At 38.4% G+C, this 16,760-nt stretch overlaps 1 protein-coding gene across 2 annotated transcripts in view; it reads right to left on the bottom strand.

Moving 5' to 3' along the window:
- The window catches only part of LOC123500123 (prenylated Rab acceptor protein 1-like), a 362,787-nt gene that overhangs the window by 178,420 nt on the left and 167,607 nt on the right, over positions 1-16,760 (bottom strand). For both annotated transcript variants that reach the window (XM_045248791.1, XM_045248792.1), the window contains one exon: positions 5,285-5,388. In XM_045248791.1, coding sequence (XP_045104726.1) covers positions 5,285-5,388 — 104 coding nt within the window. The remainder of the gene's footprint in view (positions 1-5,284; positions 5,389-16,760) is intronic.

Raw genomic sequence — 16,760 nt, 5'->3', positions numbered from 1 at the left:
GTCTGTGCTCCTCGGCAAGGTGGTGTATTTTTTCTTAAGTTTTGTGAACTCAAGACCCAAAAGTAAAAGTTTAGTGAGAAACACAAAATAGCCTGTATTCACATACTGATTACACTTAGAAATTCGATAAACGAGGGAGTACAAATGGTGTTCTGCCCACAAGCAACTCTTCCTCTTTGCAATGCAAAAAACCAGAAGTCTCTAGATGTCACGGTTACCAAAATATCACAGGCTAAATGAGGTAGTATCATTGGTTTACGTGGCTTTGCGTCCAATCGGGTTCAGCGGCCTTGGCTAGAGCTAGAGAAAATGGGCAATGGGCCCCTTGAAACCTCTCTCTCTCTCTCTCTCTCTCTCTCTTGTTGCCTGTTCTGATACCACTCTCATTCAAAAGTTGTCTCCCCATAACATGGCGAGAGACCCGAGGTATAGAAGTAAGGCGTGTGGGAGAGATGGCAGAATCTGACACAGTGAAATCACTGTCGCTCCCACCATTCATTGTTGGTGACAGAGTGACGTAGAGCATATGGTTACTTCTGATGAGTGTTGCCAGCTCACAAGCAAAGAAAATGAGAAGAAAATAACCAAAATATAGCCGTACAAAGCCTAAATGTCTATCAACGTGCCCCGAGTCTTGCATGATGAACGTCTATTGATGCATCCCGAGTTTTGTGGGTTAAGTTGTTATTTTGAGCAATATAGTTAATTTATATCATGCATACATTAAACATTGTATTTATCTTATATTAAATCTATATTTGGTTCGTATTTGAAGCATGTTAATTTTTTTGGGGAGCGTAAATTCATATCACAAGAACAAATTAATTCTATTTCCATTAGTTTTTATGTGAAAAATTGATTCGATATACAATTTTTTTTATGTACAACGATCATCACAGAATGAATTAAAATTGTATATCGAGGTACCACTGTATATAAATGGTAAAATGACAGAGAGACCATTACTAAGTTGATTAAAAGGAATACGATATATGAAACATCAGAAGAAATGAGGGAACTTATGAATGAGAGCTTTAAATCAGTATTTAATGAAGAGGGAGAGTTTATAAAGCCAATCAACCCAGCGGCACAGAAAGGATTAACATGTTAACCATGTATTGGGCCACCCGTGTACCGAGCAAATGTTTCACTTGTTGTGTATTGATACATCTGAGGCCCGAATATCACTTTCTAAAAACTATTACAAACTTGAGTATGTAAACAATTTGTGTATAAATTTGTATTTATTATGACTGCAGATGTGTTGCTAAGGTACTGAAAAATAAGATAAAAATGATAAGACAATAATTTTATTTGTTGAAAGAAAAAAATAGGCTTCTGAATAACAAGTAATGTTTGGTGACATATTACTTCAAAAATACAATTAATATAAGAAAATAATGGAATATTAGATCATCATAATGTTGATCACTAATTACACAAGTCATGTTTTTCATTGAAACATGAAATGCAAAGGAGTGGTTGACCCTCACATTCGTTGTAATAGGTGGATACTCTCCTAGCCTTGTTTGTGGCCACCTTGTATCCCTCAGACAGTGAGATTTTCTCTGCATCTCTTCCTTGTATTTTTCATTGGACCATCTGCTTCCTGTAAGGTATGTTCTTTTCTTGCACCCAATATATCAGAGGTCCTCTTCCCTGATTTTGTAATTTCCTCAGGAATGTTTTTAGTAAGAGAGAATTACTGATTCTATGAAGGTTTTTAGGCATACTTGTTTTGCTGAGCAGTATTTATTGTGTAGAATTTGAGCATTTGTCACTGATAACCCAGTAATTATTTCCAGAGCCAGCTTCTTGTACCACTTCCTTGATTTGTAGAGTGGCGAGTAGTAGGAATTGAGTTGATTAGCATCATCAACACTTTTTTTTCCTTTATTGTACTCAATGACACTTTCAGGTTTTACAATCTCTTCTCCTTTTTTGTTTTTCATTCCACTTGGAACTAAGTTATTACCTTACTCAGGTACTGTTGATAGTGTCAGGAATATATCATCATATGCTACAGCCCATGCCTGGCACACTGGTGTACCAATACGTGATAGACGGGAAAAAAAATTACTGGTCCGTGATTCGGTATATATTTGTACCATGGATTTTTATGCTCTATACTAGAGGCCGCACTCTCACAATGATATATACCTCTTCTCTCTGCAAAAGTCCAATGGACACTGGCGTGGTCGGGTAATGAAGGTTACGCAGTGCGGGCAAGTGTGCTGAGTTGCTAAACGCGGTTAATGTGTTAAGAGACATCATGGTAAGAAAACAGAAAATTAGAGAATTGCTAGAAAAGGTGGATGTGAGGAAGGCAATGGGATCAGATGGAGTGTCAGGATGGACACTAAGGGAATGTAGTGCGCAACTAGCAAAACCAATTTGGGATGTAATTAACATCTCTTTAAGGGAAGGGAAGGTACCAAAGGAATGGAAAAGAGCCAATATAGTCCCATTACACAAAGGAGGAAAAATGACTGAGCTCCTAAATCATAGACCAGTGTCACTAACTAATGTGGTGGGTAAGATCTGTGAAATTGTTATCAAAGAAAAATGGTTGGAATATCTGGAGAAAAATGAAATCATTAATAACTCCCAATTTGGTTTTAGAAAAGGAAGATCATGTATAACAAACTTATTAAGCTTTTATACAAGAGTAATAGATGAAGTACAAGGAAGAGATGGATTGGTGGATGCAGTGTATCTAGATATTAAAAAGGCTTTTGACAGAGTACCACACAGAAGACTCCTATGGAAAATAGAACACATGGGCGGAATTAAGGGAAATATCTTAAATTGAATGACAGATTACTTAACAGATAGGGAAATGAGGACAGTGATAAGAGATATAACATCAAGATGGAGCACTGTAACCAGTGGTGTACCACAGGATTGGGTGTTGGCACCAATAATGTCCAAATATATGTCAATGATATACAAGAGGATTTGAGTACCTACATGAATTTGTTAGCAGATGATGCCAAGCTTTTGAGTTATAAAAAAAACAAAATGATTGTATGGAATTACAGAAAGATATTGATAAGAGCTGGAGATGGAGCCAGAAGTGGAAATAAAAATTTAATACTAATAAATGCCATGTAATGGAAATGGGTAAAAGTAATAGAAGACCTACATGGGAATATAAAATGGGAGAAGAGATCATAATGAAAAGAAGAGAAGAGAAAGACCTGGGAGTGATTATACAAGACACCATGACTCCAGAAATACATATAAATGGATTATTTGCTTCAACATACAAGACACTAATGAACATCAGGGTAGCATTCAATGACATGGATAAAAGTATGATGAAAAAGATATTAACCACTATGATAAGACCTAGACTAGAATATGCAGCAGTGGTATGGTCACCATATAAGCAGAAAGATATCAAGAAACTAGAAAGGATATAAAGAACTGCTACAAAGATGGTCCCTGAAATAAAAGATTTTCCCTATGAAGAAAAACCGAAGGAGATGGAGCTACCAACTATGAAGAATAGATGGGAAAGAGGAGACCTAATAACGATGTATAAGTTAGTAAACCGTATGGAGAAGATAGATAAACAAGACCTGGTAACACTGACGGAGCAGGGAGACAGACAAACAAGAAAATCCTGAAAAGTCAGTGCCATAGAAATATCAAAAAGTTCAGTTTTCCACATAGAACAGTAGACATCTGGAATGAATTAAGTGAAGAGATTGTAAAAGCAGAAAGTGTGCACAAATTTAAACAGAAGTTAGACAAATGTAGATATGGAGACAGGTCACTATGAGCACCACTCGAACCCTGTAACATACAACTAGGTAAATACAAGGAACTAGGAAAGAGCAAAAGAAGACTGGTATGGGACTATTTGATGGGAAAGGAACAAATAATGAAGAGTAAAGAGGAAAAATATCTGGGAGTGATTATACAGGAAAATCTGAACCCTGAAAAACATATAAGCAAGATATTTGGTATGTCATATAAAATGTAGACTAATATGAGTGGCATTTCAATTCATGGACAAAGAAATGATGAACAAATCATCACAAGCATGATACGTCCAAAGCTGGAATATGCAGCTGTGGTATGATCTCCAAGCTCTATAAAAGATATAAGAAGATTAGAATGGATACAGAAGATGAAGATAGTGCCAGTACTAAAGGACCTAACATATGAAGAGTGGCTGAAGGAAATGGGACTACCAGCCTTACAAGATATAAGAGAATGAGGAGATCTAAAAACAATGTACAAGATATTCAATGGCATTGAAAAGATAGACAAGGAAGATCTAGTGCTGCTGACAGAAGAAGATCGAAGGACAAGAGGTCATGCCAAGAAAATCAGGATGAGGCAGTGTGTGAAGGATATTGGAAAGTAGTCTTCTACACGGAATGGTGGAGAAGTGGAATGCATTGAATAATGAAGTTGTTACAGCTCATAATGTGCATAACTTTAAAGGAAATTTAGATAAATGGATATATGGAGACAGGACAGGGGAGAAGCTGGAATCTGTATGATCTACATATTAATAAACTGAAAGGAAATGGTCAAGCCCCACAGCCATTTAAAATGAATGACATGACGACAATATACCTTAAAACGTTCCCACTTCTATTCCCAAAGATAAAATTCAGGAAGAGAACATACAGAATATAAAATAAATCAAATGAAATATAGAGGATGATATAGAGATAATCTTAGCCTGCTCTCCCAGTGTTAATATATGTCAGATTGAATTAAGGCTTCAAAACATCATGCAATAAATATTAACTTCCAAAAATTTACTAAAGTAATAAAAGACAAAATAAAATATTGGTAAATATTAAGAAAAGTCACGTGGCCCTGCTGTTTTTGCTGCTGTGATAAGCATCTATTCTTGATCTTGATCTTGCTAAGAGGATCCTTAAACTTTATCTACACAATGCTTCTTGCTTTTTAGGTTTAGTTAGGTTAGCATCTTGTTGGCAAGATCAAGATGATGGCTGCTATCAAAACAAAACATAAAAACAGCAGGACCATGCATTTTTAATATTCACTAACATTTTACCTTGTTTTGTTTTTGCTTCAACAATTTTTGGAATTTGATACATACTGCTTAATATTCTAAAACCTTTATTTCATCTCACATTAACCTTGGGAGAAGAAGTTAAGCTTATCTCCATATCCCCAATATAGATAATATCTAGATTTTTTTTTTCAAGTTCTTCCACTACTTACAACAATCATAGACAAAATGGTTACAAGAACCATACAATGGTCAAAAGCTCCAAAGTAAGATACTCACAGGCAATAAAGAATAAGAACGATGAAGACAAACATGTAGTTTGACTGGAAGTATTCAACATTCTTGATCATACGTTTACTCCATCTCTGGGCATTAAGTGGTAGCTAGAAAAAAACAACAAAAAACAATAAACACAATAAATCTATCTATAGAATAGATAATTACAACAAAAAATGATACAAATGAAAAATATTCCAATAATCTTACAGCATAATCTATATGGTATACTAATTCCTTTATTTATTTATTTTTTGTTTATACAATATTGGATTTTTATGGGAATTTATGGGCTAAAGGAGATATTTTTAGGTACCTACTATCTGAAAGCTCATCTGTTTTGGAACCATTACCCAGAGTGGCTAGGATTTGAACTCATGCACTTGGGGACCCCTCGGCTTCCAAAGCACATGTGGTTCCACTGTACCACTGTAGCCCCCTTGAATCTAAGTGCCATCCCCTTCAGGTTATGTAAACCTGGGAAGTGAATTATCATTCCACAAAAATTACGTAAATTCTTTCACATTAATAAATAAGTAATACAGTCAAACCTCGCCCATCACGTTAGTTATGTTCCTGAGCTCGTCGTGCACGGCGAGATTCGTGTTGGGCGAATAATAGGCCCTATGGGAAAATAGGGGTTACGTTCCCAAATCCTCCCCAAAAAAACACTTTTTTACCAAAGAGACTGAAAAAAAAACAACAACAATAAATGAAGTACAAAACACACATTTAATTCAACTACAGTACTATTACAGTAATACTCCGCTTAACGAACAGCATAGGGGTTGTCAAAGCTGTTCGTAAAGCAGAAATTCGTCAAGTGGACGTACTTTTCCGATAAGAAATAACGAAAATAAGAGGGATGCGTTCTGGGCTGACCCCCAACATACCACATGGGTAAGAAAACAATATATATATATATTTCTATTAGCTTTTTACAAGCCTTGCCCCCAAGAAAGGATTGTTTTGTAATACATAAAGTGAAATCTTACATGGAATACCAAAAAATAAAGCAGAGATGATGAGATCGGCCACAGACGGTGGAGACTCCAGCGACTTGGCCGTTTCTTCTTCTTCTTGTGACCTTTTTAGCTTGGCGTGTTTTCTTTCACCACGATAATATTACATTTGTTTTCACTCCTCTATTGCCTGCTATAATGGATATCATATCTTAGTATTCATATACGCTCATGCCATGAGGATAACCTGGACTCTGTGGCAATGAGTGATAGTGAATTACTAATGAAATACCGTGGTATTTCATTAATAATTCACTATCACTCACTACCATGGAGTCCAGGTTATTCTCATGGCATGAGCATATATGAATACTAAGTTATGATGTCCATTATAGCAGGTAATAGAGGAGTGGAAACATAAACATCATGATGAAAGTAACACGCAAGCTACAAGGGTCACAAGAAGAAGAAGAAGCGGCTGAGTGGCCGTGAGTCTCCTGCTTCGTCTGTGGCTCAACTCATCCCTGCTTTATTTTTTGGTATTCCATTAAGATTTCATTTTATGCATTACAAAACAATCCTTTCATGGGGACAAGGCTTGTAAAAAGCTAATAGAAATGTTGTTTCGTGAACATATATGCATATATAAGACAGTAACACAAGACCAGCGGGAGATTCAAAAGGGGACCAAATCGTGCGATAGCGAGTCAAAGTCGTGCTCGGCAAAATATGGTATATTTTACCAATTTGTGTATACGCGAGATTCGTGTTCGGTGAGGTTTGACTGTACATGGATGATACCTATGGGTAGAGTATTTACCATCAGCATAATTTCCTTAGATAACATAATGGAGTTATACAAATCTTCTTTTAGTGCGTACCTCAGTTAATGAATATCTGGCTTTATGCCAAAAATATACACTGCTGAGGAGCAAAGACACATACATGCACAAAGGATGAACAAAGATACACAATGTGGCCTGAATGTTCGGGTGGACGCAGGTAGCCGAGCGATCGCTGCGCCACCTATCGATGGCTATTCGTATCTTAAAAATATCGTTGTATTTCAAGGCATAAATTATATGAAATTTTTCGTCGTACAGTGGCGCCTTCGAATACGAACTTAATCCATTCAAATTTTGTTTTTACTCCAAAGCATCAAAATACATATATTTTTATGAAGAAATTATAATTCATTCCAAACCACCTCATGCATGTATATATATATATATATATATATATATATATATATATATATATATATATATATATATATATATATATACAGGCAACCCCGACTTAAAGAAGGGGTTACGTTCCTAAAAAAAAAACCTTCGCTAAGCGAACCGATTATAACAAGTTTAACTCCTGACTTGAACTTCCATTGAGAATAAACAAAGCGAGAGTGCATCATAGTACAGTGAAAGGTTTAATGAAAACAAAAATTATGAAATTAAACATTTAGGCAGTTTAATTTAAGTCATTATAATGTACACTAATGTATGTATGTAAGTAACTTTATAATGATGATGATCTTAAATTTATGAAGGAAGGGAGAGTGAAACGGGAAAGACACTAACCGGCAACCTATGGAATGTAAACAAAGGGCGCATCATTGTATCACATACAAAACTTATGTACCACATTTCCACAAGACTCTCCATTTTATCCATTGTAGAGTTACGAGTTCAGGTGGTTCTTTTAGCTTGCAAGGAAGATACGGTCTCACCAGCCTTCTTAATAGTCTGCTGACTTAAAAAATAGTTGAGACAGTAGATGGAGTCAAGATGGTGGCGAGCAATGCTATTAGTTTTCTCGCCTTTCTCGCATCTGTGAATAATATCCAGCTTCACTTCGAGAGTAAGAGACTTCCTGGTCTTCTTAGCAATGCTAGGTGACATTGCAGGGTGTTTTGGTGGTAAGTTGAGCGATGGAAGATGAGCTGCTGCTGACGCTGTTAATGTTTTGAACAGGGGGAGTGAATGGTGCGTGTGTTGTCCATGAGAGGCGCTGGTGTATTCAAAACCCTGTTGACTTGCGTGATACAGCAGAGCTTTCAAACTTAGAAAAAATTACCTAGATAAATCTTCGTTAAAGGAAGTTCGGTGTTCGTTAAATGAGCAGATGGTAGTAAAATAAAACCTTCGTTGTAGCGAAATTTCGTTGTGTGAACCTTTGCTAAGCGGGGGTTGCCTGTATATACATATATGTATATGTATATGTATACATATATATATATATATATATATATATATATATATATATATATATATATATATATATATATATGTAAAATAGTAGTAGTATTAGTAGTAGTAGTAATAGTAGTAGTAGTAGTAGAAGCAGTAGTAGTAGCAGTAGCAGTAGTCATAACAGAACTAGCAGCTCTTCTCTCTCTCTCTCTCTCTCTCTCATATCTGTCTATCTATCTATCTATCTATCTATATATATATATATATATATAGTATATGCGTAGCCTCTGGCCACCCAAGCGCGGGCTGTCGCTGTTCCGCTGTGCGGCCAACCACCCTCTCTTTGTTTCCACCATTTTGTTGTGCCTGCGAGCCTCGCATCAGTATCACGGTAGCCTTCAGCGGAGATAGACACACACTCTCATGGTCTGGCACAGGGTAGGGAGATTCGTGTTGCTGGGCTTCTCTTGTTACTCACTAGTCATCGGTCTGGTAGTTGTGCCCTCTCTTGAGTAATTGGCTTGTTACTCGGTAGACCGTGGCTGTGTAGGACAACGAGCTTGTTGTCCTGAGGAAAGTGTAGTCGGTTGAGGGCTACATTTCCTGTTGTGCGTTCGTCCACTCGTGGGGTGGCGGCGTGGAGGAAGGATGCGTTATTGTCTCGTCCTGTTTGTTTTGTTGGTGGCCGTAACCACCAGTGAGGTTTGGTGGGTGGCTGTGTGCCCCCATCATCTTTGGTGTAGTATCTGTAGTATACTGTTTATAGTACCGGCCAGTCTTCAGCGGAGTTAACACGTACGATCTTGGCACAGGAAGAGACATGTGTGGCTGGACTGTCTGTTAGCAGTACTCATTAGTCATTGGTCTGGGAGTTGTGCCCTCCTGTTGAGTAGCTGGCTTGCTACTGGGTAGACCATGACTGTTAGAGCAACGGGCTTGTTGCTCTAGGAGAGGTGTAGTAAGTTTGGCTGCATTTCTCGTGCGTTCGTCCACTCGTGGTGTGGCGGCGCAGAGGAGAGACACGTTTTGTCTCGTCCTGTTTGTTTTGTTGGTGGCCGTGGTCACCAGTGTGGTTTAGTGGGCGGCTGTGTGGCCCCCATCATCTTTTGTTTAGTATCAGTAGTATACTGTATTGTAGTGGTTGTAGCCACGCACGCTAGTGAAAAGCTGAGAAGCTTCGTACTGCAGGCCAGTGGTGCGTAGTTGTCGTCCGCCAGACTTGTCTGTGACGAGTATCTGGACTCCGTATATAGCTGTTGTCACCCGTAGGTGGTGTCTGGGCTTGTGTGTACATCACCGGATGTTCTGTACACATCATATATTGTAGTAGTCGTAGGCTAGGGGTGTCAGTCTGACAGGTGTTGGGAAGCAATTGTTGTAGTAAGATAGTATAGTAATATATACACTGCGCGTTTTGTCCCAGTCTGTGATTCATCACCGTCTGTGGACAAGGCATGCGGAGAGGCATTAATACTTCATAGAGAAGTGGGTGGAATTGTCCTTGTGGGCGGTTTCTCTAGGGGGTATTAAGGCCTCGCCCTGTTACACATAGCATCTACCATTTATAAATTCTACTTGGTTGGGTACAGGAGGAGAAGGAATGGCTGAGGAGATTCCTTACAGTGGGGGAAATTATACACTGTTGGCGACCTTGAAAGAACCTGAGGGTTACGGCGGCTGTGAGATCTAGTAGTGGGGACTCTGTGGAGTTTTTATATTCCCCACTGTACTGACCGTAACAAAGTTGGCGATTTTGCCAGAATAACACTCTAGTGAGCTGTAGCAGTTAACTGCAGCCGTGGCGTGTCGTAACAATATATATATATATATATATATATATATATATATATATATATATATATATATATATATATATATTATATATAAATATATATATATATATATATATATATATATATATATATATATATATATATATATATATATATATATATATATATATATATATATATATATATATATATATATATATATATATATATATATATATATATATATATATATATATATATATATATATATATATATATATATATATATATATATATATATATATATATATATATATATATATATATATATATATATATATATATATATATATATATATATATATATATATATATATATATATATATATATATATATATATATATATATATATATATATATATATATATTTATATATATATATATATATATATATATATATATATATATATATATATATATATATATATATATATATATATATATATATATATATATATACTCTACCCTCGAAACAACGGACCTCCCATCAATGGATTTCGGAAACTACGGACAAATTCTGGAGTCCGGTTTAATTTACAGCCACCATGTTTGATCTTCAGTTCGTGTGTTTTCAACCAACAGCAAACATTGGCCAGTGCTTACCACGGCTTTTGTACCCTTCCCACGAGTGCTTAACCTATCCAAAATGCCTCCTAAACCTAGTAAACCAGTGAAACATAATCGAAAGGCTCTCCCAGTGGCTGTTAAGCTTGAACTAATACGAAAATTATAAAATTTTACGTATTTTACGTACATTTTATAGTTTTTTACGTACTTTTGCAATCTACGGACAGGGTCGTGCATGCATATGTCCGTTGTTTCGAGGGTTGAGTGTATATATTTATATATGTATATATATATATATATATATATATATATATATATATATATATATATATATATATATATATATATACACACAGTGGTGCCTTGGAATACAAACTTAATTCATTCAAAATTTTGTTCTTACTCCCAAAACGTTCTTTCTCCAAAGCATCAAAATACATGTATTTTTACGGAAGAAATTATAATTAGTTCCAAACTACCTCCTAAGACCAAAAAAATTATATTTTTCACCTAATTTCTTCCTTTTTACATACTATTACTATATATACTACTACTACTACTACTATGCTATAACTATAAAAGATAGGAAAATAAACCAGGAAAGTAAGCAAAATGTAATATAATGAAAATTCAACTACTTGTGGTCAGAAAAAAGTGTCACCACATTCTCCTCATGTGACTCCATCAAATAAAATTGCCTGCGCCACTAATGGGCGGAAGCTGAACAGCGCTTCCCATACACTCTTCAAGTGAGCCTACAGGCGCTATAGGCCTTACCGTAAAAAAAAAAAAAAAAAAAAAAAAAGCCAGCACCACACACTCTTATATAAGCCAATAAGTTTTTCTTTGATATACAGTATTGCATTCATTATGGAAAATAAATCAGGGAAGTAAGCAAATTGTAATATGAACATTCATCTTCATGGTCAGAAACAAGCATCAACGTTTCCTGGTCAAGACGGCCCCTGACCACGACGGCCCTCCCCGACAGCCCTCCAAGACAGCCTCTTGTTTACCATGACAACCCCACACCAAATTTTAGGTTATTGTCCTCTTATTTTTTTCATTATGTTAACACGTTAACCGCGGATGAAGCCTCAGTGTTCCTGAGATAGTGTTTTGTAGTATGGAGCATCAAAAACCATAACGTATTTGTACACCGGTGTACTGTACCTTGCGCATATAGTGCATATACGTATCCAGGGTGTAACATGACTTTCTGTAAATCTTGAGAGAGGTAAGAGAACATGCATTTCTAAGCAGAAAATTTTATCTACACAGATGCATTTTAAGGTTTTGTTTACCTGTAAGATGATTTTAAAATTTCTGAGAGGCACGCGATAGTCCATTGTGTTTTATATGAGGTGACTACGACTGTTGCTGGCTTGCTGCAGCAGCCGGAGGTGCCACTTGGCTAAATACCAAATGTTTTAATACAGGAGATCCTCTGCTTTGAAATGTACGGAAACTCAAGTTATGTACAAAATCGACTTACGTCATGTTTCAGGAACGTAACTCTGACGTAAACCGAGACCTTACTGTATATATATATATATATATATATATATATATATATATATATATATATATATATATATATTTCTATTTCTATTAGCTTTTTACAAGCCTTGCCCCAAGAAAGGATTGTTTTGTAATGTATAAAGTAAAATCTTACATGAAATACCAAAGAATAAAGCAGAGATGATGAAATTGGCCACAGACAGCGTAAACTCCGGCGACTTGGCTGCTTCTTCTTTTTGTGACCTTTTTAGCTTGTTGTGTTGTTTTTCACTATGATATCAAATTTGTTTCCACTCCTCTATTGCCTGCTATAATGGATATCATATCTTAGTATTCACATACCCTCATGCCATGAGGATAACCTGGACTCCGTGGCAGTGAGTGATAGTGAATTACTAATGAAATACCGCAGTATTTCATTGGTAATTCACTATCACTCAGTGCCACGAAGTCGGGGTTATCCTCATGGCATGAGTGTATATGAATACTAAGATATGATATCCATTATAGCAGGCAATAGAGGAGTGGAAACAATTTTAATATCGTGGTGAAAGACAACACGCCAAGCTGAAAAGGTCACAAAAAGAAGAAGAAGCGGCCAAGTCGCCGGAGTCTCCGCCGTCTGTGGCCGATCTCATCATCATCTGCTTTATTTTTTGGTATTCCATGTAAGATTTCACTTTATGCATTACAAAACAATCCTTTCTTGGGGGCGAGGTTTGTAAAAAGCTAATGGAAATGTTGTTTTGTGAACACATATGCATATATAAATAAGACTGTAACACCACCTCCAGAGATGGTATTCCCAGCAACCTCAGAGCAACCTCGTCACCGTCCCTCCAAGCGTTCATGGAAGCCATTTCGCGGCAGGAGGTTGCTCTGAAGTTGTTAAAGAATCTTGGATCCAGCTCCAGGAGTGCTAGAGACAGGCGGGGAGCCAGACAATCACAGTGAAGCTGCCACGTTCGGTCCCTCACCCGGCAAATTCAAACCCAGAAAACTCGCTAAAACGGATGTGGTTGTACATTATGCGGAATTTTTGGTCTAACTTTATATAGTAGGTTAAACCAGAAATTCATTAGACGAACGTTCGTTAAGCGGAGTATTACTGTATTATTATCCCCGGCACTACAAAACAACAGCTAAACAACTGCAAACAACACTTCTGAGGCACTGAGGCAGCATGGTCCCCTAACATACAGTCAGCTGATCGTGCAGTGCTGCGCGCAATCTGTTGACCACGTTTGTTATTGTTCGCACTCCAAAGTAAAGTTCATACTCCAATGCAAAAAAAAAAAAAAAAAAAAAAATTTTTGTTCATACTCCAAGTTGTTCGTGCTCAAAAGCGTTCGTACTCCAAGGTACCACTGTGTATAAAAAAAAAATTGTATGTTGGGGCGATTGTATCTCGAGGTATTACTGTATCTGGAAATTACTACCCTCGATTCCACATAACGTAAGAAAAATTCACAGATACGGTATCCTCTCATGTCATCCAAGAGGGCCCAGCTAAGGGAAGCAGGAGTGATGACGTCATCCACGCCATACCTCCCCGCCACTCACACCACTGACTTTAACTTGACCACCCTGTGAGCCTGTTATCTCTTCCCCTTCCCCCTCTTTCTTAACTGCATTACATATTACTTACATATGTAGCATTACTAATTAGATGAATAAATGGAATATTAAAGGGTCTATTGTAAGCACAAATATATTCATAATAATTATGGCAAACATTTAAAGCCTACTACCAGTGGCGAACCATGCAGCAACTGATAAAGGGCACAGATGGGCCTGACAAGCCCACTATCAGTGAATGGTGGAAGTTGTATAACATCAAGCATGCCTTACATAACATCAAGTCATCTTGGGACGATGTGAAGATGTCTATCATGAACTTGGCGTGGAATAAAGTATGGCCAGAATGTTCGCATGACTTCCCAGGCTTGGCTGAAGACGACATCGGTGCAATCAGAAATGACATGGTAAATCTGTGCCATACGGCTGGCTTCGATGAAGTTGATGATGATGATGTTCAAGATCTTTTGGAAAGCCATGCTGAACCTCTCTCAAATGATGAACTTAAAAGAGCTACACAAGGCATAACAGGAGGCAAAAAAAGAGAGAGACAAGGAAGAAGAACCTGTGCATGGCCTGGACATCAAAACTCTTAGAGAATGTCTCGGTGGTATCGAAAAAGCTCTGAAAACCCTGAAGAAATGTGACCCAAATCCTGCCAGCAAAGTGACTCATGATGTAGAGAAAAGTGTCAAGATTTATCAAGAAATCTATGATGAAAAAAAAAAAAAAAAAGTCCTCCATCTACTTGTTCTTCAAGCCAGTCAGATATGCGGTCCCAGTCACACCTGCCGATCCTGCTACAGCTAGCCCTTCCACATCCACTGCCGATGGTTCTACAGCTGGCCCTTCCTCTATATCCCCTTTCTTCAAACCAGTGAAACGTGCCGACCCTGCTAGAGCTGGCCCTTCCACATCTGCTTCCGACAATGCAGATGAAGACGTCTTATCCTCGTCTACCCACTCAGCGGAATTTGAGTAAGGACTGAAATCCCTACTGTCCCTTAACCTCAGGAGGGACATCATCTGATAGAATACATGGTGAGTGAAAAGTAAATAAAAACATTATCCTGTTTATTTCTTTTGCACAGTAGTTTACATTTTTTTCTGACTATTTTCATGTATTTTGATTTCTGTAGGGGTGACATTTTACGTGCTGGAATGCATTCCCTATCATTACATGTTATAATGGATTCAGTATATGGTAATTTCGATTTGCGGTAAGGTTTTCAGGAACGCATATGTACCGTATAATGAGGTCTTACTGAACTAGCACAACAGCAATCTAAAGTTGTTATTGCACATACTACTAACCATAATTATTAATAATTGCTTGCATCATGCACTCTCTTCTGTGGTACGGGGGTTGGCCTCTTCTTTTCAGGGTTCAGTCTGTGTGCCCTGTGGGAGCAAGATAAAAGGGCAGACAAGGAGGGGTGCATTTCCTAATGCCTCTTTGTTGGCTACTGTCCCCAGGCCCTCCATTACTGGAGGGGAGGTATCCTTTCAAGCCAGGGGTTCTTGCAGTGGAGGATGCCATGGCCAGGCTTGATCTTGCTAGGGAAGTAGTATGCTCTCCTGTGCTGGTGGGCACTTGCTTGCAGAGGCACTAGAGAGAATGGATGGAAGTTGGGGCAGGAGATGAGGTAGTGAAGACTCTGCATTATGAGTATGTTTTCCCATTTTTGCATCCCCCTCCTTTGCCTGCCAGACCCATAGAGTTAGTGAGTTATGTAGAGGGATTGAATCATCATATGATCTTGGACTTAGTGGCTCTATGGCCAAAGGGGCCATAGAGCTTGTGGTGGGAAGGTTAGAAGGCTTTTATGCCCGTCTATTCCTTGTACCCAAGGTAACAGGTGGTTGGAGACCTGTGTTCAACCTCTCGGCTTTGAACAAGTTTTTAGTGGTCAGCCCCTTCTGGATGGAGACGGTAGCATCTATGTTGGAATCAGTGAACTTGGGAGATTGGATGGAGTCTCTTAATCTGAGGGATGCGTATTTCCAAGTTCCAATCCAGCCTCGTTCTCACAAGTACTTTGGCAAGGCAAAGTTTTATGTTCAAATAACTTTGTTTTGGCCTCGCCACTGCCCTGTAGGTCTTTACCAAGGTGTCTCCATGGGCTCATCAACACGATATCTCCCTGAGTCATTACCTGGACGATTGGCTGGTCACAGGGGTGCATTCGGTGCCATGCAAGGTGTTTTTGCAGCTGTGTGCTCAGTTGGGTATTCCGATTAATCTGTCCACATCAGACCTGGTACCCATCCAAAAGGAAGCCGTACCTGGGCATGGTGCTGGATTCATTGAGGGGTCTGATTTTTCCGTCGTCAGAAAGGGTCAGCTGGTCTCTGTCTGTGGCACAGAGCTTTCTAGAGGACAGAGCCCCTACAGTGTCTCCATAGAGGTCACTCCTAGGTCATCTGGCTTCCCTGGAGAGGCTGGTTCCGGGCAACTGGGTACACTCTCAGTCCCTTCAGTGGTGCCTGAAGGAACACTGGACGGCAATGTCGGATCCACCCTGGTGGCGAGTTCCTCCTTCACAGCTGTGTCTAGCAGAACTCTCCTGGTGGATGGATCCAGGTCATCTTCTCAGGGGAGCTCCCTTTGTGATGGCTACTCCAGAACAGTCTCTTCCGACGTGTCCCTTCACGGTTGAGGTACTCATCTGGGAGACTCTCTCATCTCAGGGGTGTGGTCTCCACAGGAGTAGAGGTTTCACATAAACTACCTGGAGATGATGGTTGTTTTCCAGGCTCTGCAGTCCTCTCAGCAGGAATTGTTGGGCACAGTGGTGTCTCTCATGTCAGACAACTGCGGTGTTC

The sequence above is a fragment of the Portunus trituberculatus genome, chromosome 50 (genome assembly GCF_017591435.1).
Source record: "Portunus trituberculatus isolate SZX2019 chromosome 50, ASM1759143v1, whole genome shotgun sequence".
Classification (NCBI taxonomy): Eukaryota; Metazoa; Arthropoda; class Malacostraca; order Decapoda; family Portunidae; genus Portunus; species Portunus trituberculatus.
Note: the sequence above shows the minus strand (reverse complement) of the source record. Positions and strands in the feature narration are given on the sequence as shown.